Raw genomic sequence first — 24265 nt, 5'->3', positions numbered from 1 at the left:
AGACTTTAGAAGAAGCATGGCTCTGCCAACACCTTGATTTTTTTGTTTCTAGTATCCAGAAGTCGAGAGAATAATAAGTTTCTGTTGTTTGAAGCCACTGCCTTTGTAACTTTGTAGTAATTTATCATGGCAGCCCTAGGAAATGAAAACAGCTGGGTTTCTCAGGTCTCCTGCACATTACATCTGCTGGAGTTGCCGTGTCCAGGGTAGCTCCTTCACTCACTTGGCTGGTGTGTGGGCTGAGATGGCTGGAACATCTGGGGCTCTGTCTTCAAGTGGCATCCAAGCACGAGTAGCTTGGGTGTCCTCAGAGCATTGGCAGTCTCAGTGCAGGAGGACTCTGACCCAGCAACGAGCTTCCCCAGGGTTGGACGGTTTCTGAAGCCCCCGGCCCAGAGCATGGCATGGCGTCACTTCCACCACATTCTCTTGGCCAAAGCGGTCACGGAGCCAGTCATGCTCAAGGGGTGGTGATGTTGACCCCATCCCTTTAGGCAACCACAGAGACAGTTGCTGATATGTGATTTGAGGAGATCCTAAAAAGAAATCCTGTCCCTCAGGGGGGGGAGGGAAAACTGGGAGTTTGGGATTGACATACACACACTACTATATTTTAAAAAGATGGGCTTCCCTGGTGGCGCAGTGGTTGAGAGTCCGCCTGCAGATGCAGGGGACACGGGTTCGTGACCCGGTCCGGGAAGATCCCACATGCCGTGGAGCGGCTGGGCCCGTGAGCCATGGCCACTGAGCCTGCGCGTCCGGAGCCTGTGCTCCGCAACGGGAGAGGCCACAACAGTGAGAGGCCCGCGTACCGCAAAAAAAAGAAAAGAAAAGAAAAGAAAAGAAACCCTGTCCTTCACCTGCCCCCAAATACCACAGAAAATGCCCTTTTTCTTCATCAGCCGTAGGGCCCCAGGGGAACGTAATTTTGTGTCTGTGGGCTTGCCTCAGCGAACCATGGAAAACATGAATTCTGCCATGGTACTCAGTCCCACTGAAATGGTAGTTCTGTCTTTTTCTCAGTTTGTCTGTGGGTATCCTAGGAAATATAGCCCAGCCTTTATCTCCTGCCCCCAGGGCAGCAGGGGAATGAGGTCCAGTCTCTACTCCTCACTGCAGGGCATCCAGGGGTCATCTCCTAGTCATCTCCTATCTCAGAACCCCCTAGGAAATGCAGACATGTCTCCTTAGAACAACAAAGTAGTCTGGACCTTTGGATGTGGGAGAAGAGACTGGAAGGTTAGTGCTTGGGTGAGTGAGTTGGAAGGTTGCATTTGGAGCCCAGAAATAGATGTGGAAGTGGCTTAGGGTGGAAGCCTGCATGGGACAGCTCCCAAGGCTGGGACCTCGAGTGCTTGGGCCCTACAATATGACCCCTAATTCCAGGAGCCTGAGGAAACGTGTCCCCCAATCGTCCTCTCTGGAGAAGGGCAGATCTGGCTTTGTTCACTGATACAAAAATCTTTATTTAAGTACAAAATATTAAATAAAACAAATATTAATTAATAATAACAGCGGCAACAATATTAATATCACAAGAGCTCTCGCCTGCTGGCCCGTAGCCTTCCTCTAGTTTTTCTCCTCTGATTCTCACAGTTCTCTGAGATAGGTGTTTCGGCAGCTGGGAAAACTAAGGCCCAGAGAGGGGAGCACACTGGTCTGAGGTCACACAGCAAGTCAGTAGGTCTGGGAGCTAAGGGAAGGGCAAAGGGGTCTCCTGGATCCAGCCAGGGCAGTGGGATTTTGGGGTTCAGGTGCAGAGGAAAGTACCTCCCCACAGTCTGGCAGTTATAAGCAGGGTGACAAAGAGGCTGAGGTGGGCAGGGCCAGGCAGGGGGGCACCCCCCGTGTGGGTCTGGGTAACCAGGTCTGGATGGTTACAGCCATTTCCAGTACAGCAAGAGACGTTGAGATGGGTGAGGCTGAAAGCTTCAGCCACAGGGAGGCGTTGGCACCAGGAGGGGGTTGCACAGCCTCTTATGGTGTAGCTTGGGTTCCCCAGTCCTGAGGAGAGAGAAGACCATGTGAGACTCCCAGCTCTCGGGCCTGGGACTGGAATTCTCACTGGGTACCAGTGAGAATACTGGTACCCAGTGAGAATTGCCCAGGTAGAATACTACCTCGTGGTGGGTACCCCCAGAGAAAGCAGCAGGTCTAAGTGTGGTCCTGGGACCCCTGGGGCTCCTTCCCTCAGACCCTTCCAGGGGATCTGTGAAGTCAAGCTTATTTTTGTAATAATGCTAAAACCTCACTTGCCTTTTCATGCTCTCACAAATATGTTGTGCTCTCACAAGGGGTTTCCTAGAAACCCTAGGACATGTGATCTTGCAACAGACTGAACGCAGAAGCAGATATGAGGGTCCAGCTGTCTTCTATTAAGCCAGATATTAAAAAGATTGCAAAATGGTAGAACAATGCCAGTCTTCTCGTTCAATTTTTTCATTTTGGACAATGTCTCCTTTTTTTCTTTCATAAAAATATGTCCACATGTCGTGCGTTTTCAATTGTTCTTTTAAAATGAACAAATACTATAGATATGACTGACGTAAGCAATAATTTTTCAGAGCGAGAAGGAATTTTGAGAGCCCAAAGTTTGAGAACCTCTGGAATAAAGGAACCTGCCCAGAACTTCACAGGATAGGATCCTGGGAGGTCCACCGGAAGTCCCACCCACCCACGGAAGTCCCACCCCCAAAGAAATCCACATTTCTGTGGCCCAAGTATACATTTCCTAATGAACAAGTCCTAATTTCTTACTGCACTCTGCACTCTCCTGAAGGAAGTCCCACCTTCTCCAACAGGATGATCCACCTCAATTAAGTCCAGCTTCATGGGAAGTTACTTCTTGCAGAACCCCCCATCCCCCCCATAAGTATCCTCTCCCAGCCTCCTAATGGCTCACCATTAGTGCCAGTGGCTTCCAGACATTGATTCATGGGGCCTCGGCAGTCAGTGAGGGAAGTCTCTTTAGAGGAACATCCATGGGTGCTGTTCCCCTCACAGCTGTAACACTGGAAGCCGTTCAGTGGCAGGTTTTGAAGCTCCAGGACTTGGAAGAAGACCAAGTGACACAGACACCAAAGAAATTAGCATGAGCGGTTCACAGCATTACATCCCCAGGACTCCCAACTCTCAGCCCTAGATGTCGTGGAGCCCTCTTGTGGTCAGGAATTGGAACAGCATCCTCTTTTGGGGGGGTGTTCTCTAGGGTCTGCGAGAGAAATTCCAACCCTCAGCTCCCCACGAGCCCCCACCTGCCTAGACACAGGGTAAGACGAAACAGTCCTTGCCCTCAGAGAACTTACGATTTAGAGCTACACTGTCCCATATGGTAGCCACTAGCCACATGTGGTTGTTTACATTGACATTGAAATTAATATTAAATAATAAAAAATTATTGCTTATGTTAGTCATATCTATGGATATTTACTGCATTGGAAATGAAAACCAAGAGACTTTAAAAAATGTATTAGTGGGCTTCCCTGGTGGCGCAGCGGTTGAGAGTCCGCCTGCCGATGCAGGGGATCCGGGTTCGTGCCCCGGTCTGGGAAGATCCCACATGCCGCGGAGCAGCTGGGCCCGTGAGCCATGGCCGCTGAGCCTGCGCATCCGGAGCCTGTGCTCCGCAACGGGAGAGGCCACAACAGTGAGAGGCCCGCGTATCGCAAAAAAAAAAAAAAAAAAAGTATTAGTTCATTTTAAAAGAAAACTTGAAAACTCACGACATGTGGACATATTTTTAAAAAATAAAAAGAAAAAGGAGACATTTTCCAAGTATCAAGTGCTCAAAAGCCATGTATAGTAGAGGCTACCATATCCGACAGCATAGATACAGAACATTTCCATCACCATGGAAAGTCCTGTTGGACAGTAGTGATTTATAGAGACAGAATAACACAAAGGATCTAGATTATATTGAAGGGCAGAGTTAGGGAAATTTTCCCTGAGGACAATGTTTTAAAGCTGAGACCTAACGAATCAGAAGTAGCCAGCCAGGTGAACTCCTGGGGGAGAGGTGTTCCTGGTGGAGGGTACTGCATGTGCAAAGGCCATGAGACAGACACATGCTGGATTAGAGAGGGCATAGTAGAGTCTTTGCATTTCATTCTAAAAGCAAGGGGAAGGCGTTGAAGTGGTTGAGGAAGAGTGACATGATTTGATTTACAGTAAGCTGTTGGTGGGAATGTAAACTGATACAGCCACTATGGAAAACAGTATGCAGGTTCCTTAAACTAAAAATAGAACTACCATATGACCCAGCAATCCCACTACTGGGCATATACCCTGAGAGAACCATAATTCAAAAAGAGACATGCACCACAATGTTCACTGCAGCACTATTTACAATAGCCAGGTCATGGAACCAACCTAAATGTCCATCGACAGATGAATGGATAAAGAAGATGTGGCACATATATACAATGGAATATTACTCAGCCATAAAAAGAAACGAAACTGAGTTATTTGTAGTGAGGTAGATGGACCTAGAGTCTGTCATACAGAGTGAAGTAAGTCAGAAAGAGAAAAACAAATACCATATGCTAACGCATCTATATGGAATTAAAAAATAATGGTACTGATGAACCTAGTGGCAGGGCAGGAATAAAGAGGTAGACATAGAGAATGGACTTGATGCCATGGGGTGGGAGGGCGAAGCTGGGGCGAAGTGAGAGTAGCATCGACGTATATACACTACCGAATGTAAAATAGTTGGCTGGTGGGAAGCAGCAGCACAGCAGAGGGAGATTGGCTCGGTGCTTTGCGATGACCTAGAGGGGTGGGATAGGGAGGATGGGAGGGAATCTCAAGAGGGAGGGGATATGGGGACATGTGTATGCATATGGCTGATTCGCCTTGTTGTGCAACAGAAACTAACACGGTATTGTGAAGCAATTATACTCCAATGAAGATCTATTAAAAAAAAAAATCACTCTTGCTGCTGTGTTGAACATTGGCTGTAGGGTAGCAGGAGGACCAGCAAGGTCATTGCAACAATCTAGGTGAGCAGGCATGGTGGCTTGCACCAGGATGGTGAGCAGTGGAAGGATTCAAGAGGATATAGAAGCATAAAGCACAGGTCTTGGTGAAGCTTTGCTAGTTTCATTGAATTCCCACAAAATTCTTCTTTGAGAAAGGGCTTGATAGGTCCACTTTTCAGAGAAGGAAACAGAGAGGAGGGTTTCCCTTCAAGCAAGCAGCAGTCAGCCTGAGTGCACCTCCCCACCCCAATCCCAGGCCTCACGCCGGGTCCCCTGCCCCTTACCTGGGCCCCCATTGCATTTGGTGGTGTTGCAGCACCGCAGGAAGTGGAAGGTGTGGTTGTTGTGGAAGCCAGTGGGGCCTGGGCAGCCAGGAAGGTTGCCACAGCCTCGGGAGTGGCGCTCATCCCTTGGACTCTCTGTGGGGGCAGAGGAGGAGGTCAGATTGTTGATGAGGGGCTGAGATTGGATTTGCCCATGGTAGCAGTCCTCTGTCCATCCTCTGCTTCATCCTTCATTATAGGACCCTCATTTTATTGGAAGCAACCATATATCTAGCCAAAAGACACAATTTCCAGCCTCCATAGGTAGAGTCAAGTGGCTAAGTTCTGGTCAACGTGATCTAAGTAGAAAGATTTTATGGGACTTCTAGAAAGGAGAACCTCAAGTGGCTAAGTTCTGGTCAACGTGATCTAAGTAGAAAGATTTTATGGGACTTCTAGAAAGGAGAACATTTACAGAAGGAGGGGTGCCCCCCTTTTGCCCCTTCTTTTCCCCCCTCCTTCTTCCTGGAACTTGGACATGAGGTCTGGAGCTCAGGCAGCCATCCTGGACTATGAGGCAATCTTGAGAATGGAAGCAATATGTAAGAAATGAGAAGACATTTGGGTTCCTGGTGACTGTGGAACTGTCCTAGTGGCCCTGGACTTCCCATCACTGGACTTTCTGTGTGAGTACTAACTTTCTACCTTGCTTAAATCCTGGTTATCTGGGGGTTGTTGTTAAGTGCAGCCTTGGGGAGGAGCAAAGCAGGGAGGGGGAGTTGCTGGCAGGTTGGGGCTCACCTTCCAGTCTCTGGTGGGTTACCACATCCAGGCACTGTTCTCCAGGGCTGCGGCATTGCAGGGTCTTGTCCCGGCCCATCTCACAGCTCATATCTGACGAGGCACAGGAAGCACATTCGAGGTAACGGCTTCGGGGAAAGTTAGGAACCTGGCCTGTTTAGGGAGGATTAGGAGGGTGAGACTCCATGGGGAGAGTCCTGGAGACCCAGCTTCCTTGAGGACTCACTTCAGCATCAATTCTTCCTTATCCCACCCTTCAGCCAATCATCAAGTGCTGTCCATCCCACCGCCTGAATCTTTCTAGAATCCATCCCCTCCTTTCCAGCTCCATGACCAGGTCAGACCTCCTTCAATACCAGCTTCCTCTCTGGCCTCCTGGTTTCCATTCTTGCCCTTCCCACCCCAGTGTATCCCACATAGCCCTAGAAGTATGTTCCTAATACGCAAATCTGACCCTGCCTCTCCTCTGCTCAACACTCTTCCATGGGTCCCCAGTGCCTTCAGAATAAAATCCAAGAAACTCAGCGTGGCTTTCAAGTTCCATCAAAGACTGGGTCCTGGTCACCTTTCCTGCCTCATCTCCCTCCACCAGCCACTCAGACTCTACACCGGTTTTCCTCAGTCCCTGAGTATACATGCTGACTCCTGCCCAGCCTTTGCATCTGCTGTGGTCTTTGCCTAGAACCCTTTCCCTGCTCCCTATTTTCCCTATCTCCTACTCATTCTTCAGAGGCCATCTTCTCCAATTTTGCCTCCTCCGAGAAGCCTTCCTTGACCTCCCAGGCTGGATTAGGCGCCTCTCGGGGCTCCCTAATCCCAGCCCTGCCCACTCTGGGTCATCCCCGTCTGGTGACAAGTCTGTTTCCCTCACTGTTTGTTTGCTTTTGGTCATGCCACATGGCTTCTGAGATCTTAGTACCCCCATCAGGGATGGAACCTGTGCCCCCTGCAGGGAAGCATGGAGTCCTAACCACTGGACTGCCAGGGAATTCCCTGTTTTTTCTTTTTTTCACTCTTTCTGTTTGTTTGCTTGTTTGTTTCCTTCTATGGATTCAGTCCCAGGAGGGTAGGGCCAGGGCTGTCTTGGTCATTATTATGTCCCAACACAACCCAGCACAAGGCTGGGGCCAGAGAAGGTATTCAATAAATATTTGTTAAATGAATGAATGAATGAACAATTACTTAAAACCCTTCTATTGTTCCCTGTGGTAGCCAGCTTCCAAGATGGCCTCCAGTGATCCCTGCTTCCTGGTATTTGTCCCTTGTGTAGTCCCTTCCCATAAGGAATAGAGCTGACCTGTGGAACCAGTAGGATACTGTGGAAATGATGGTGTGTGACTCCTGTGTTAGATCACACAAGACATTGAGATTTCTTCCCGGCTCTCTCTTGGACCACTTGCTCTGGGGGAAGCCAGCTGCCATGTTGTAAGGACACTCAAGCAGCCCCACCGTGAGGTCTACATGGTGAGGAGCTGAGACTTTTGCCAAAGCCATGGGAGCTGGTCATCCGTGTGAATGAAGCTACCTTGGGCGCCTTCCGATGACTGCAGTCCACCGTCATCTTGACTACGACATGATGAAAGACGCAGAACCGCCTAGCTAAGCCACTCCCAGAATCATGACCTTCAAAAACTTTGTGAAAGAATACATGCTTACTTTTGTTTTAAGCTTTGGGGCAATCTTTAATGCAGCGATAGATATTTAATACACTACCCAATCATGTCAGAGGTCAAAGCCTCATCTGATCGATCTGTGATAAACTGGCCTCTCACACGGACCTTCCAGTCCAGGCCAAGTGCATGAGTTACTTTTCCCTGGAAACACCAGAGTCATCCCTCTGCCTAGGCCTTGGCTCACACCATTCCCAAGCCTGGCATGCCCTTCCCTTCGTGACCCCAGATACCCGAGTTTGAGTTTGGGCCAAGTCTTAGAGAAATGAGAGGGCTCTCTGAGCCAAGGCTCTCCACGGGCAGGCCAGCAGCTGTAATTAGGTGAATCACTTATCTCCAAAGCCAGATCTTTCCCACCCTCTCCCAAAAGAAAAAGAACTAAAAGGCTGACAGCCCACATCTTCTAATATGAACCACCATGAAAATGAAAACACGAGCTGCCATCACTGTCAAAATAGCTCATACCACGCATGGGTCTCCTCTGTGAGCTCTTCTTCTTATGTCACTCTTCTAAATGTGGGTGATCCTCAGGCTCTGTCTTAGGCCCTTTTTTCATTTCTCATGGTACACACTCTCTCCCATGGGATGTTATCCATTGACACAGTTTTATCTCCACCTATCTGCTGGGAACTCAGAAATCTCTCTCCAGGTAAGACTTCTCTCCCAGCTCCATAGCTGGGCCTCCTGGAGGCCCTTCAAACACCTGAATCTCTACCTGCCCCCAACAAGACTCTCCATCTTCTCCAAACTGCTCTTTCTCCTGAATTCCACATCTCTGAGATGGCCCCATCTGGTCCCCCAGGGTAGAATCCTGGCAGACTCCTTGATCCTCCATATCTAGGCACCCATCTGATACTTCCACTGCCCTGTCTCCTGGTTCTGTAATCCTTTTGCTCTACTGTTTCTGATATCCAGTAAGTACATCTATTGAGTTCTTAATTTTAGTTCCTGTTCTTTTTTTGGTTTTATTTAGTGCCTGTTCTTTATTTCTGTTGGAATCATTTAAAAATTGGTTTCCAGATTTCTGCTAAAAAGTAACCTTTCCTCTATTTTCTTGAATATATTGATCATAGCTCTTTTAAAGTTCCCCTGTCTAGTAACTCCAATATCTGATTCATGGGCTTCCCTGGTGGCGCAGTGGTTGAGGGTCCGCCTGCCGATGCAGGGGACACGTGTTCGTGCCCCAGTCCAGGAAGATCCCACATGCCGCGGAGCGGTTGGGCCTGTGAGCCATAGCCGCTGAGCCTGTGCGTCCGGAGCCTGTGCTCCGCAACGGGAGAGGCCACAACAGTGAGAGGCTCGCATACCGCAAAAAAAAAAAAAAAAAAAATATGATTCATGACAAGTCTGTTTCTATTGTGGGATTTTTCTCTTGGTTTCCGGTCAGTTGGTCCTTTCTGTTCTCTTCAGGGTACCTTGTACGTTTTGACTAGATGCCAGACACAGACGACTATTTGTAAAGGCTCTAAATGATGTTATATTCTGCCAGAGAGGATTAGGTTTTCTTTCTGTCTAAGATCCGACGTATGCATTTTTAGGGCTGGTCTATTTCAGTTTTGCCCTTACTCCTAGGATGTGGTCCCAGGGGAAAGCCTGAGACCTCTCTTTCCAGCGCGGCAACTTTGGTCCCCCAGCGTCATATGCCTGCTGGAATTCCTGCTCAGTGCTGTAGCTTCCCAGATACTATTTTCTGTAGAGTTCCTTGGAGTCTCACCCTATGCATGCACGGCTTGCCAATGACTTGAAGGAAATTTGCAGATTTGGGGACTCCCTTTTCTGTAGTTCCATGCATTCCAGGATTTTACTTCTCATTTTCCAGACACTCTGGCAACCCCAGACTCCAACCTCTGCCTTGTCAGTCTAGCGACGATCTCTTTTCTATTTGCGTTCTAGTTCCCTTCCAGAGCAGTGAATTGGCAAGTGCATTCAAGGAAAAAGCCAGCTTGTCTGTGGAATTCGACTTCTGTGCTCCCCTTATTTCGAAGATTGGAGCACCTCAACTTCCTCTCTTCATTTGCTTGCTCTTGAGTGACTTTAATCATTGTTTATAATTTGTCCAGCTTTTATAACCGTCATTGGCAGGGGGGTTGGTCTGATACAGGTGACTCCACATGACCAGAACTGCATAACCACCCCTACATCTAATCCATTATCACACTCTGCTCATCTACCTGCTAAATAGCTCGTAACTCCAACCACTTCTCTCCATTTGCACAGCAGACACTCTCTTCTTCTTCTTCTTTTTTTTTTTTTTTTCAGCTGCACCACGCGGCATGTGGGATCTTAGTTCCCCCACCAGGGAATGAACCCGCGTCCCCTGCAGTGGAAGCACGGAGTCTAACCACTGGACCGCCAGGGAAATCCCTACACTCTCTTCTTTATCTGGACAACCTCACGCACCTCCAAGTTGGTCTCCCCTCATCTACCTTCCCTCCATCCTTCCTTCCCTCCTATCTCTCTTCCACTCTGAGGTCAGAATAACATGTCAAAAAACACAAATCTGAGGGCTTCCCTGGTGGCGCAGTGGTTGAGAGTCCGCCTGCCGATGCAGGGGACATGGGTTCGTGCCCCGGTCCTGGAAGATCCCACATGCCACGGAGCGGCTGGGCCCGTCAGCCATGGCCGCTGAGCCTGCGCGTCTGGAGCCTGTGCTCCACAATGGGAGAGGCCACAACAGTGAGAGGCCCGCGTACAGGAAAAAAAAAAAAAAAATCTGATAGTGATGCTCTGTACTTGAAACGCTTTCATGACCTCCCAGTGTTTCCCAGATGAAGTCTATATGCCCCACCATAGCCTAGAAGGCCCTGTATAATGTGACCTTGCCAATTTCAGCAGTTCCTCTTGCCCCATCTCGCCCTTCCTCCAGCCATGCTACTCTCACCCTCCTCTGGGCCTTTATATCTGTTGCTCCCTCTGTCTGGAAAAGCCTTTCTACTGTCTTTTTAACAGTCTGACTCCTATTCATCCCTCAAGATCCAGCTTAGCTGTTGCTTCCTGTATAGGAAACCTTCCCTGACCTGAGTCAAGTATCTCTTGATTCTTAGTTATCTCAGCCCTGATCACTCTGGCCTCTGTTTCCCCTGTCTCAGCCCTGACAATTCTGGACTGTGCTTCCCTATTACAGCTCTGACCTCTCTGGTCTCTGTTTCCCCTATCATGGTCCTGACTCCCTTGCATGTGCTTCCGCATCCCAGCTGCAACTAATCAGGGCAGTCACCGTCAGGTGATGGGTCCGTCCGCCTCCCCCCAGCCCCGTCCACATACACATACACGCTAGACTATGAGCCCCATAGGGGCAGGGCCCAAGGCTATCTTGGTCACTCCTGTGTCCCCAGTATCACAGAAGAACAGGATGTGGTTTAACCAACTATTCTAGTCATCACAAACAGGGTAAAATGGTGTTAGATATGGGGCTGATAGGGACTTCCCTGGCGGTCTAGTGGTTAAGATTGAGCACTTCCAATGCAGGTGGCATGGGTTCGATCCCTGGTCAGGGAACTAAGATCCTACATGCTGCGTGGCATGGCCAAAAAGATAAAAGGGGGGAAGCTGATATAGATATATTAGTTATTAAATTACTGAATTGACAGCTGCTGCCCAAGAGGACCCCTGACCGCTCCCAACCCTCTCTGTACTTTATTTTTTTGGCCACGCTGCACAGCTTGTGGGATCTCAGTTCCCCGACCAGGGATTGAACCTGGGTCACAGCAGTAAAAGCCCAGAATCCTAACCACTAGGCCACCAGGGAACTCCCTGCAAACCTGGCTTTAGAACTCTCATGTCCTCAAGATCCACTAAAGGGGTGACACCAGGCCCAGCAAGTGGCCTCCAGTTCTGACTGGTCAATATTATTCTGCGGCACTGACCAATATGGTTAAATATTTTGACTATTATCTCTGATTACGAGTATTATTTAGACTCAATTACAAGTGCTTTCCTTCAGCACATCTAACAGAGAGAGGAAGCCATCTAACAGAGAGAGGAAGCCAGCATCCTCTCTTGTCATTTCCTTGAAAATAAATCTCTGATTCAGTCCCCACCAACAGATGAAAGTTCAAGGTCAGGATAAATGAAAATCTAGTGTAATCGGGATGGATGAAGAACAAGGGAAAAAACCCAGTGCAGAGGCAGGTGCTCTGCTTCCTGACGTCATTGTGACTAGACTGGCCTGAACCCATTTCCTTCCTCACCAGGGCCAGAAAGAGGAATCTGTCTGACTGTGCACCATGGGTCCATTCGCTCCCCAACCTTCCTCTGCTGTGAGAACTTGGGGAATTTGAGCCTTTCTAAGTCTTTTTCTTATGCTGACCAGAGCCTAAAGGCATGAAACTCAACAAAAAGCCTTATGGAAGTTTCTTCACATTCTTATTTGTTGCCCAACTTAAGAATCATCGATTCTAGGGAACTTTCCAAGCCCACGGCAGCCTGTCTGATTCCCTCCTATTCTGACTTCCTTTAAGAACTCTGAGTCTTTGGTATCTCTGGTCTTTGTATCCCTTGCTGAGCATCTATTGCTTGAATCATCTCCTGTCCCATGAAAAAAGTTACATGGCGAAAACATCAGTGAGATACCTCACGTACCTCTCAAGTGGGTGTGTGTGTGTGTCTGGCTTCTTAAAGGCAGGTGTTGCATCTTATAAATAACAACCACACACACACACATACACACACCCCCACAAACACATATGAGATGGGATAGGATTAGGGATGGGATGCGTTTGTAGATGGCAGTGGGATTGGGGACAGTTGAGATGAGGTGGGGTTGATTAGGGGATAGGATGAGAGATGTCTTTGGAAGGAGGATGGGTTTGAGTTGGAGCGTGTTGAGGATAAAAGGAAGTTGGGGACGGGATTGGAGGTGAGGTTGAGTTGGGGTTGGAGCCAGGCTGGAGATGTGTTTAGGATAAGGAAAGGTTTGGGCCAGGGTAAGGCATGGAGCTGGGGTTGGGGTGGCCTAGGATGAGGGATAGGACCAGGATGATGATGGAGGTTGAGCTGGGGATGGTTTGGGGTTGGGGATGGTGAGGGCTGCCCTACTCACCAGGACTGGGCTTGTTGCACAAGTCTGACCCACACACGGCCTCTGTCAGGGTGATGATCTGCGTGCCAGTCCGATAGCTCATGGTCCTGTTGGTCTTTTCTGGGTGGGTACAGCCTCTCTCCACCACCTCCAGCTCATCACCTTCTATAAGGAATGTCTCATTGTCACCGCAGAGGCTCCCCTGGGCCCAACCAGCCTCTGACACTCCTGGTTACAAGGTCACCCGCTCCCAGGGCTGATCCCTGCCAGGCCTCTCCTCTTGCTTGAGTCCAACTCTCTCTGTTCTAGAGCTATGCACCCTCCCCCCAACCCCCTACACTGGAAGCCTACTTTCTTTTAGTGATAACACCATCCCTGGGACCTTCTGGATCCTTCTACCCGCTCCCTCCTAGCTTGGTGATCTTAGCAGGGAGATGCCTCTGATAGGAACCTTTAAAGGAAAATGCTTTGAGCTTACCAAAAATATAAGAGAATGATGTAATAAATACTGTGCTTTCATCACCAAACTTTATAAAATATTAGCATTTTGCTATATTTGTTTCAGATCTTTTTAAAAAAAGAAACCAAGTTTAAAAGACAGTTAAAGCCTCCTGGTTACCTCCCTCCCTCAAATCCCACTTCCCTTACGCTCTATCCAGAGGCAACCACAGGTGTAGGTAATTCTAACACCTCTGTATGCAGCATATTTATTATTGTTTATTTGTATATCGTTTATTTATTTTGATTGTTAGATACTATTTCTATTAAAAGGTGTCAAACTCTGCAACATGCTTTTTTGTTTTTCTTTCAACCTTACATTTTTGACACGTATCCAGGTTAATACCTGCAGCCCTAGCTCCTTCATTTAAGCTGCTGTGGGGTATAATGCGTGATTATACTGTAACGTTTTTCCTCTGCTGACAACTGACTTCAGTCTTTCCAGTTTTCCATATCACAAACGTTCAGTCTAAGAACATTCTTTGACAGGTGTCTCTGGGCAAGTGTGGCCAAGGTTCTCTGGGGTCTCTACATTCCTAGAAGTCCAACTGCTTGTTGTAGGGTATGTTCATCTTTAACCAGATATTGCCTATTGCCACGTGGCTCTGTTTGGTGGATGCACCAATTTACCCCCTAACAGCAAAGCCCGCATCTCCACAGCCTCATCGACCTCAGTATCGTCAGATTTTTCTTTTCTTTTTTTGCTGCACCAAGTGGTATGCCGGATCTTAGTTCCCCAACCAGGGATCGAACCCGTGCCCGCTGCACTGGGAGCACAGAGTCTTAACTACTGGACTTCCAGGGAAGTCCCTGTCAGAGTTTTAAATGCTTGTCCATCTGGGGGCTTGTAACCGGTCTCCGTGTCTTTTTCATGCGTATTTCCCCGATGGCTCGTGAAATAAGGTTTCTTTGTCACTCCCGTTCCCTGCTCCAGCTCACCTTCCCATATGCGCAGGACCGTGGTCCTGCAGAGGTCCTGGCCGGGGGCACACTCTTCCACCCTGCAACTCCCGGTAGTCTTACACAGCATGCACCGCAGGCCCCAGGAGACTGGGGGCAGAGGGGGGAGAGGAGAGGTGTTATCGCTCTGCGCCAGGATCCCGCTCTCGCCCCCTTAAGCCCCAACACCTGGACCAAGTCTCCAGGCCAGGTGCACTCAGGTTCGGACTCCACTTTTGCCCGCCCCTGGGTTCCAAGCCTGGTTTCCAAACCGCTATACCATCCTTAGGCCAACGTTCTATCTCCACCCTCTACCCTAAAGTTCTTTCTCCGTCCACAGGTCCTTCCCAAGTCCAGCCCTCACTCGCTTTCCCTTTCACTCTGTCTGAGCGCCGGGCCCATCCTGAAACTCCAACCCCCCTCCTCTCCGCGGGTGTGGACGTTCTAGCCCGGCTCCCAATTAGGTCCTTTCCTCCACCCCGCCCGCCTCGGCCTACTCCGCCTCGCGAGCTCTCCTAGGGGTGTTCTAGCCTCACCAACTCCAGCTAGTCTTTATGTTCTACCCCCGTTCCCGGTGCCCTCCACTAATGCCCACTGGCTCTCCTCCCCTCCGTAGCCTCTCCCCAGCGTTCTCTCTCTCCACCCAACAGTCCACACCGAACTTCTAACTCCGCGTATCAGCCGTGCGGAGATTCTAATCCCACTACTACTGTGGCCTCCCCAGAAGTTCTCCCCGCTCCCACTAGCTGCTCCGGAACTGTTAGCCCCTCCCACTTCCCCTCCCCGAAGTTCTGGCCCCGCCCACTAGCTCCGCCCCAAGGCCTATCCCTGCCCATCACGTCTTCCTTGCGGTCCCTTCCCCGCTCCAAATTCGGAGTCCCCTTCCGAGTCGTTACTCATTCTAGGCCTCCCGCGGTCCGGAAAGCTTTCCCGGTTATTCATTACCGAACCATCTCCCAACCCCTACCCCCAACCCGGCCCTGCCGCGCCCTGACAGCAGTTCCTTCTCAACTTCCTTTCGTTTTCCAACCCTTTTTAGATTTTCCAGAGAAAGGAGGTGAGAGGTCTCGTCGGCTAGAGGATAGTGAAAGGGAAGGCACCTCGAAGGACGAGCCTTGGGTCCCCGGCCCCCGGCTCCGCGACGCTGAGCCTGACTTTCTTTAGACCTTTTGTTAAATGAGACGGTGTCCTCCCTGTCTTGCAAATGTGTCTGTGTGTGCGTGTGTGTGTGTGTGTGTGTGTGTGTGTGTGTGTGTGTGTGTGTGTAGGGGGGGAGGGGGTGATCTGATAGAGGGGAGAGGGCTGTAGGAGCCCCCTGCGGGTCAGAATCCCACTTACAAGGACTTGCTGTGTGACCTTGGACCAGTTACTTAACCTCTCTGTGCCTCAGTTTCTCTGTAAAACGAGGTTAAAATAGTTCCGCCCGCCCAGTTGGCAGTTGCAAGGAAGGAGCTTAGAAGAGTGCCTGGACTAAAGAGCGTACTCACTACATGGCGGCTGTTGTTAAGCGCCTTCGCTCTACGAATATTTCCTGAGCGTCTACTGTGTGCCTGGTACCGTGCCGTGTGAGGCTGCAGACAGCAGGAGAATTATTATTTGAATGTGGGTGGAGGGGCTGGGGACTGAACCCTCCTCCAAGTCATCAGACTCTGAGCTCTCTTCCCTTCCTCTCCCGCCTCCCTTCCCTCCGGTCTGACCCGGTCCCCAGCGCAGAGATTCGGGCACCCAGCCCCTACCTGGAATGCAGGTCTGAGCCAACAATAGCAGCACCGGCAGCGGGCGGCCCATGTCCGGCGGCGGCTCCTCTCCGCGGTCTCCCTGCACCTCTCAGTCTGGCCTCCGGGAGGAGACAGTTATGTGGCCCTGGGGGCTCCTCCCAGAGGTTTGCGAAAGAGCGAGTCAGCTCCAGATGCGTGGGTCATCCACCCCCACCCACCTTCCTCAAAAACTTCCTTTACCAGGACGCGCCAGCGAGGGGTAGGGGCGCTGGCTCTGCTCTGACTCACGCTGGCCGTGGTCACAGCTCTCCCCAGACTGCCTGGGTGCAAATTCCATTTCTCTCTCTTCCTGCCATGGGACCTTGGGCAAGGGCCCTCACCCCTCGGATTAAAACTTGTCACGAGGGGAAATATGTGCCTATTATTAGATAATATAGGTCTTTCTTTAGTTTTGTTAGGAAGGATAATGGTATTGTGGTTATATGGAAAAATGTCTTTATCATTTAGAGCTGCACGCTGAAATATTTGGGGATGAAATAATACAATGTCTCCATTTACCTTAAAACACTTCAGCCAAAAAGTAGATATTGCTGTTATGACCATGGTTTTGTGGTTATGTGGAAAACTTTTTCTTATATTTTACAGAGATGCTCAATGAAATATTTAGAGGTTGAATGTCATCGGTGTCTGCATTTACCTTGAAATATTTTAGGAAAAAAGAAAGGCAAAATAGCAAAATAGCTGTATCAATTATATCGAGGTAATTTATATGCCATTCTATCTCCTCTGTGTTTGTAAATGTTCATAATAAGTTTTTTAAAAGGAAAATAAAGTGCCAAAGGTAACATAGTCTCTCCCTCCCAGTCAGAACAATTTAATGCAGTTGAATTAAATGCCTGAAACAGTCACTGGCCCACATGGAGGGCTCAACAATCTCTGTCAACATTTACTGAGGACCTACTTTGTGCCAGGCACTGGTCCAGAAGCTGGGGACACAGCAGGAAAGTCCCTGCCCTTGTGACAATAGGGAGTAAATATATATTATCTAATCTATTGCTGTCAGGCTGTGATAAGTAAAGTGCAGAAAAACAAACCAGATTGAAGGAGGTGCAAGGGTACAAGTGAGGCAAGGTTGGTTTTAGGCCAGGTAATCCAGGAGGGCTTTCCTGAGGAGGTGATATTTGAAGAGCGGCTGAAGGTAGTGAGGGAAGAAGTCCAGGCAGATGGTCCAGGAAGAATTCCAGGGAGAGGAAACTGCCAGTACAAAGACCCTGAGGTGGGAGCAGACCTGATGAGATCTAGGAACAGCAGAGAGGCCAGTGTGGCTGGAACAGTAATAGGCTATGAGTAAGCAGGTGCTACCTCTACCACTGCAATAATGATTATACTACTGTTATTCTTACTAATGCATCAAAATCTTAAGGTAATCATTTTAAGATAAGGTAAGGAAAATCCCAAAGAAATTCTCTTTTCTAAGAGGTTAAGAGTGTGGGGGCTGACACCAGACTGTGAGGGTTCAAATTTTAGCTATTCAATAGCTGTGCTGACTTGGGCAGGTTACTTAACCTCTCTGTGCCTCAAGTCCTCTATCTGGAAAGTAAAGCTAAGCGCCTCCCTCCCAGGGCTTGTGGGCTAGCGACAGAAAAGTGTACACCCAAGGCACTTGCACAGTGCCTGGCACATAGCAAGTGCTCAATAAAAATCATGTGGAGGGCTTCCCTGGTGGCGCAGTGGTTGAGAGTCCGCCTGCCAATGCAGGGGATACGGGTTCGTGCCCTGGTCTGGGAAGATCTCACATGCCGCGGAGCGGCTGGGCCCGTGAGCCATGGACGCTAAGGCTGCGCATCCGGAGCCTGTGCTCCGCAACGGGAGAGGCCACAGCAGTGAGAGGCCCGCGTACCGCAAAAAAAAAAAAAAAAAAAAAAATCATGTGGAAAATGGGGTCCCTCTTGGGGCTGGCGTGAAGACTGAATGAGATATTAATGCATATGACGTGGGGAGATAGAAAGTCGGGGTGTTGGTCCAAGTAGGTTTGAGACCCAGCTCACCTACTTGCTCCTGGGCGACCCTGGGCAGATGGCTTCACACCACAGATCTTTGCTTTTCCCAGCTGTGACATGGATCTGGGGTGGGTGGAGGCATCTCTCAGTGAAAGGTAGGTTCAAGTTTGGGATCACATGGAGCTGTGTGGTCTGGCACAACCACTTCCTGGCCGGATGACCTCATTGCTCCGGACCACGATTTTCTCTTTTTTAAATATATTTATTTATTTATTTATTTTTGGCTGCATTGGGTCTTCGTTGCTGCACGCGGGCTTTCTCTCGTTGCGGCGAGCGGGGGCTACTCTTCGTTGTGGTGTGTGGGCTTCTCATTGCGGTGGCTTCTCTTGTTGCGGAGCACGGACTCTAGGTGCACGGGCTTCAGTAGTTGTGGCATGAGGGCTCAGTAGTTGTGGCTCGTGGGCTCTAGAGCACAGGCTCAGTAGCTGTGGCGCACAGGCTTAGTTGCTCTGTGGATGTGGGATCTTCTCGGACCAGGGCTCAAACCCATGTCTCCTGCATTGCCAGGCGGATTCTTAACCACTGTGCCACCAGGGAAGCCCCACGATTTTCTCTTTTATTTGAAGAATGAGAGAAATAACTCGGAGCCTTCCCATCCCAACTTCAGACTGCTCTGGTCTCCCGATCTGTCCATCTGTCTCTCCCTTTCTGTTTCTCTGTGTTTTTCTATCTCTGTCTTGCTCCTTTTCTTTGCCTCTCTATGTCTCTCTCCATCTTATCTCTCTGACTCTCTGTCCTCTATCTCTGTGTCTCTGTATCTTTTTTTCTGTCTCTCTGCCTCTGTTGTCTGTCTCTCTCAATGCCTGTCTTTGTTTCTTTGTCTCTTTCTGTCTCTCTGTCTCTGTCTCTGACTTGTTCTCTCTCTCCCTCTCAAGTGACACACACTGTGAGGTCCAGTGACGTGTTACAGGAGGGGGCAGGCAGGGGGCTGGGCCGTGCACAATCCCAGAAAAGTGGCAGGAATGTCAGCTCCTTCCTCCCCGTGACTCACCTGGGCCTCACCCAGCTCCTACCTGCCTGCTGTGTCCTGGGCGAGGCCCATGGGTTTCGGGGGCTTCCCGGGGCTGAGTAAAGGAGAATCTCGTGCAGAGACAGAGAGGGAGAGAGATCGAGAGAGACAGAGACAGAGAAAGAGACAGACAGGAAGGAGAGAGAGTGAGAGAGAGATAGAGCCAGAGGCCCAAGACAGACAGACTCAGGGGAAATCAGAGAGGGAGAGAGACAGAGACTTGACATATACACACTACTCTATTTAAAATAGATAACCAGGGACTTCCCTGGCGGTCCAGTGGCTAAGACTCTGCGCTTCCACTGCAGCGGACACAGGTTCGATCCCTGGTCGGGGAACTAAGATCCCGCAGACTGCGCGGCCAAAAAAAAAAAGTAGATAACCAACATGGACCTACTGTATAGCACAGGGAACTCTGCTCAATATTCTGTAATAACCTAAATGGGAAAAGAATTTGAAAAAGAATAGACATATGTATATGTATAACTGAATCACTTTGCTGTACACCTGAAACTAATACAACATTGTAAATCAACTATAGTCCAATATAAAATAATTTTTTTTTTTTTCCAGTACGCGGGCCTCTCACTGCTGCGGCCTCTCCCGCCGCGGAGCACAGGCTCCGGACGCGCAGGCCCAGCGGCCATGGTGCACGGGCCCAGCCGCTCCGCGGCATTTGGGATCCCCCCCGGACCGGGGCATGAACCCGCGTCCCTCGCATCGGCAGGCGGACCCCCAACCACTGCACCACCAGGGAAGCCCTAAAATAAAAATTTTTGAAAAAAGATGAAAAGGTTCTGAAGATTGGTTGCACAACAATGTGAATGTACTTAACACTACTGAACTGTACATGTAAAATGATTAAAATAGTAAATTTTATGTTACATGCATTTTATCAAAATTATTTTATTTTATTTTTTTTTTTTTTTTGCGATACGCGGGCCCCTCACTGTTGTGTCCTCTGTCGTTGCGGAGCACAGGCTCCGGATGCGCAGGCTCGGCGGCCATGGCTCACGGACCCAGCCGCTCCGCGGCATGTGGGATCCTCCCGGACCAGGGCACGAACCCGTGTCCCCTGCATCGGCAGGCGGACTCTCAACCACTGCGCCACCAGGGAAGCCCCCCAAATTAATTTTTTTTCATTAAGAAAAAAAAGGAAAAAAGAAAACAGCAGCTGAGAGCCAAGCAAGAAACAGAGGGACAGAGAGAGACTGACAGATGGAGTTAGTGAGAACGACCTCCAATTGCCTTTACTGAGAGAAAAGTAGAGACAGATTGACAGATACTGTGTGTGTGTGCGTGCGTGCGTGCGTGCGTGCGTGTGTGCGCGCGCGCACATCCAAGACCCCCTCAGCCTCTTGCCACCTGCCTGAGGAAGTGACCCCCTCTGGCCTGGGCTAAGAGTGGGGGTGGGGCTTCAGCTGTTACCTCCCCAACTCCAGGAGGCCTGCCAGGTAACACTCATGGGCTTTCCCAGCCTGGCCTGGCCGCCTCCTACCTGGGGGACATCTCCTCCCAGGGCTTTGGCTTTCCCTCTGCACAAACGAGGGACAGAAGAGGACTCCCCTTCAGGAGCAGCAGAGCTGGGAGACCCCTGAGATCTGCACCCATCATTTTCCAGACAGAGAAACTGAGGCCCAAAGGGGAGACTGTCAATGAGGCTCTCCCTGTCTCAATCTGACTGGATGCCAGGGCTATGCAAGACACTGGTCTGAGTGCTTTCTCTCTATAACTCGGTGACTTCTCACGGTCACCTGTTTTACAGTGGAGGAAACTGGGGTTCACAGGGGTGTGGTAGGCTGAGCCGTGGCCTCCCAAGATATCCAGGTCCTAAGCCCTGCAACCTGTGAATGTTTCCTCATGTGAAAAAAGGGTCTTTGCAGATGTGATTAAGTCAAGGAGATTAAGATGGGACATGCATTATCCTGATGTTGTGCGTGAGCTCTACCTGTAACCACAAGTGTCCTTATAGAGGGAGGTAGGTGGACCTGTGACCAGAGACAGACTGGAGGAAAACAGGGTCAGAGAAAGATGTTTTGCTGCTGGCTTTGGCGATGGAGGGAGGGGCCACGAACCAAGGAATGCAGGATGTGCAGCTCGAGCTACTGAAAAAAGACAAGGAGATCACTGCACCCCTACGGTCTCCGGAGGGAGTGCTGCCCTGCTAACCCCTTGGTTTGGAGCCCTTAAGACTCATTTCAGGGAATTCCCTGGCAGTCCAGTGGTTAAGACTTGACTTTCCAGTGCGGAGGGTGCAGGTTCCATCCCTGGTGAGGGAGCTACAATTCTACATTCTACATGACTCGTGGCCAAAAAAAACAAAACATAAAACAGAAGTAATATTGTAACAAATTCAGTAGAAGACTTAAAAAAAAAAAAAAAGACCTGGACTTCCCTGGTGGCGCAGTGGTTAAGAATCTGCCTGCCAATGCAGGGGACATGGGTTCGAACCCTGGTCCGGGAAGATCCCACATGCCATGGAGCAACTAAGCCCGTGTGCCACAACTACTGAGCCTGCACTCTGGAGCCTATGAGCCACAACTACTGAAGCCCATGTGCCTAGAGCCCATGCTCCGCAACAAGACAAGCAACCACAATGAGAAGCCCGCACACTGCAATGAAGAGAAGCTCCCGATTGCCGCAACTAGAGAAAGCCGGCGCACAGCGAGGACCCAAGGCAGCCAAAAATAAATAAAAATAAATAAATTTATATTAAAAAAAAGACTCATTTCAGATTTCCAACCTCCAGTGCTGTAAGAGAATACATTTCTGTTCGTTTAAGGTACTAAGTCAGTGGTAATGTATTACAGCAACAATAGCAAATGAATACAAGAGGTTAAATCACTTGCCTGTGATGACTTGTAAGTACAGAGTCAGGTTTGGACCCAGGCAGTCTGTCTCTACCACCTGCTCTCCTAACTACCATACTGAGTATCTCTGCCTTCGGGGGACAAGAACCAGGAGCTGGAAGCCCGCAGCCTTTTTCCATCCCGTCCTCCACCAGTCCTCTTTGCCATGCCTCCCTCTGGTTTCATGATGCTGGGGTGACCTGGGGAGAATAGGGGAGCCAGAGGGAAAAAATGTGCTGAGTTTGTGCAAAGAAAGGTTTTCCTGCCTCTAGCACTTAGCAGCTCAAGTTTCCCCACTTAGCTGCAATAGCAGAAATAACCATTGCAATCCAAGGGCTAATGTTGCTAATAGATAAAAAGCTCGTATCAGGGATTGAAGGGTGTGCCCCACCTCCAAAACAAAAGGAAAGAAAGAGAAAAAGATATGTTGAAGTCCTAACTCACCTACTCACAATGTGACCTTATTTGGAAACAGGGTTGTTGCTGATATAATTAGTTAAGCTGAGGTCACAGTGGAGTAGGGTGTTCCCCTCATCCAATGTAATTGGTGTCTTTATAAGAAGATAGCCATGTGAAGACAGAGACACAGGGAGAAGGCCACGTTATGCTAAAAGCAGAGATTGGAGTTATGGGTTGCCGGCCAAAGACTGCCAGCCAGTTACAAGAAGGCGCCAAGAGGCAAGAAAGGATCCCCTGATGGGTTTCAGAGACAGCACAGTCCTGCCAACACCTGAATTTTGGACTTCCAGCCTCCAGATTGTGAGGCAATACATTTCTGTTGTTTCAGGCCACCCAGTTTGTGGTACTTTGCTGTGGCAACCACAGGACACTGAAACAGCGCCTATGAATCAATAGAAAAATTAGGAAAGGATGGAAGAAGAAACACAATGACTCTTGTAAAAATGACACTGAAATACCATTTGCGTCAGCTGGCTTTTGCTAGATTACACCACCCCAAATTTGAGTGGCCTGAAACAACAAACATTAAGCCTTGAGATTCTGTGGCTTGGCTGGGCCCATCTTGGTCTAGGCTGGCTCAGCCGGGCCTGGTTGATCTTGGATGGCTTCACTTGTAGGTTGTCAACTGGAATGGCTGGGATGCCCAGAGCCTCTGCCATCCTACAGGAGGCAAGCTGGTTCGCACAGTGGCAAAAGGGTTCTCAGCAGCAACAAGGTGATGACAGAAGCAGCAATTTCCCCTTAGGCAGAGGCTCAGAACTCATGCAATGTTAATTCTGCCACATTCTATGGTCAAAGCAAGTTCCAGGACTGGCTCAGAGTTGAGGAGAGGGAAATAGACTCCATCTCTCTCTCTCTTTTTATATTTTTTTGGCCACACCACCCTGCGTGGTATGCGGGATCTTAGTTCCCCAACCAGGGATCGAACTCGCGCCCTCTGCAGTGGAAGCATGGAGTCGTAACCACTCCACCAGGGAAGCAAGGACTGCCTCTTGATGGAAGGAGCCGCACAGAATTGATGGCCACCAGTGTCCTACCACATGCCTTCACCTACGGATTGGCAAAAATAAAACAGTTGGATGATACACAGAATTGGCCAGTCTGTGGGGAAACGGACACTCCCCCACTGCTGGTGGGAGTGTACATTGGTACAACCCCATGGATGGTCATTTTGCAATTGCTCTCAAAATTACAAATGTAGAAAACTTTTTTGATGTTGTAAAACCACTTAACCACTTCTGGGAACTCAGCATCTATGTTCTTCTTTCACGGCAGCATCGTTTGCAATACCGAGTGATGGGAACACACCAAATTGTACAAGAGGTACAATTATCCAATGGAAAAAAGAAGGAGGGAACTATGTAATTCAGGTTACATGATTGTCAGGTGGAAAAATCTAGGGGCAGAACAGTGTGTATCATATCCTGTTGTTTGTACATAAAAGGGGGGTATGCATATGCCCATATTTGCTTGGACATGCATTAGCGAACTGCTCTGATGTCCCCTCACCTCCAGGTTTCAAATTAAGGGCAGGGAAACGTCCACCCCTGCCTCCCTGCCCTTCACACTCTTTACCCTGAAAGCCTCATGTTTGTGCAGCTCATGGCCTGTTTACCCAGCCTGAGTTATCAGTTAACCTTTGACGAGAGCAGCTGCTAGTCACGAAGCCCCAGGAGCCGCTCCCTCCTCCTGGACTCCAGGCTCCCTGGGGACTGTTCTCCCTTCTGCCCACTGCTCCTGGACCAAGGGGCTCAAGACCCACCTGGGAAGGAGGTGGGTCTCCTCCGCAAACTTGTCCCTGCTACAGCACCCCGTCGGGAAGAGCCACCCCCAGCCTCCTGTTTTTCCCCCTTAGGACTGGCACCTTCCAGAGAGAGCTCCTTGACTGTACGCCCTGATTGAGGGCCCTTCCCCAGAGTCTGGGAAGCCTGACAGTCCTGCGGAGTGACCTTGGATTGGTCGTTTCTCTCAGTTGGGCTCTCTTGTCTCAGCCAAGGGGG

At 49.6% G+C, this 24265-nt stretch overlaps 1 protein-coding gene across 1 annotated transcript; it reads right to left on the bottom strand.

The window, feature by feature from the left end:
• Window positions 1-819: 819 nt before the first annotated feature.
• PLAUR (plasminogen activator, urokinase receptor) lies at window positions 820-16062 on the bottom strand. Its single transcript, XM_060000811.1, has 7 exons — window positions 15907-16062; window positions 14171-14281; window positions 12755-12898; window positions 6044-6196; window positions 5264-5398; window positions 2903-3049; window positions 820-2004 (listed from the first exon to the last, which is right to left on the bottom strand). The coding sequence occupies exons 1-7, from the start codon at window positions 15956-15958 to the stop codon at window positions 1751-1753; spliced, it is 996 nt and encodes a 331-aa protein (XP_059856794.1). The 5' UTR covers window positions 15959-16062; the 3' UTR covers window positions 820-1750.
• Between the last annotated feature and the right edge of the window lie 8203 nt (window positions 16063-24265).

The sequence above is a fragment of the Delphinus delphis genome, chromosome 20 (assembly GCF_949987515.2).
Source record: "Delphinus delphis chromosome 20, mDelDel1.2, whole genome shotgun sequence".
In the NCBI taxonomy this organism is placed as follows: Eukaryota; Metazoa; Chordata; class Mammalia; order Artiodactyla; family Delphinidae; genus Delphinus; species Delphinus delphis.
Note: the sequence above shows the minus strand (reverse complement) of the source record. Positions and strands in the feature narration are given on the sequence as shown.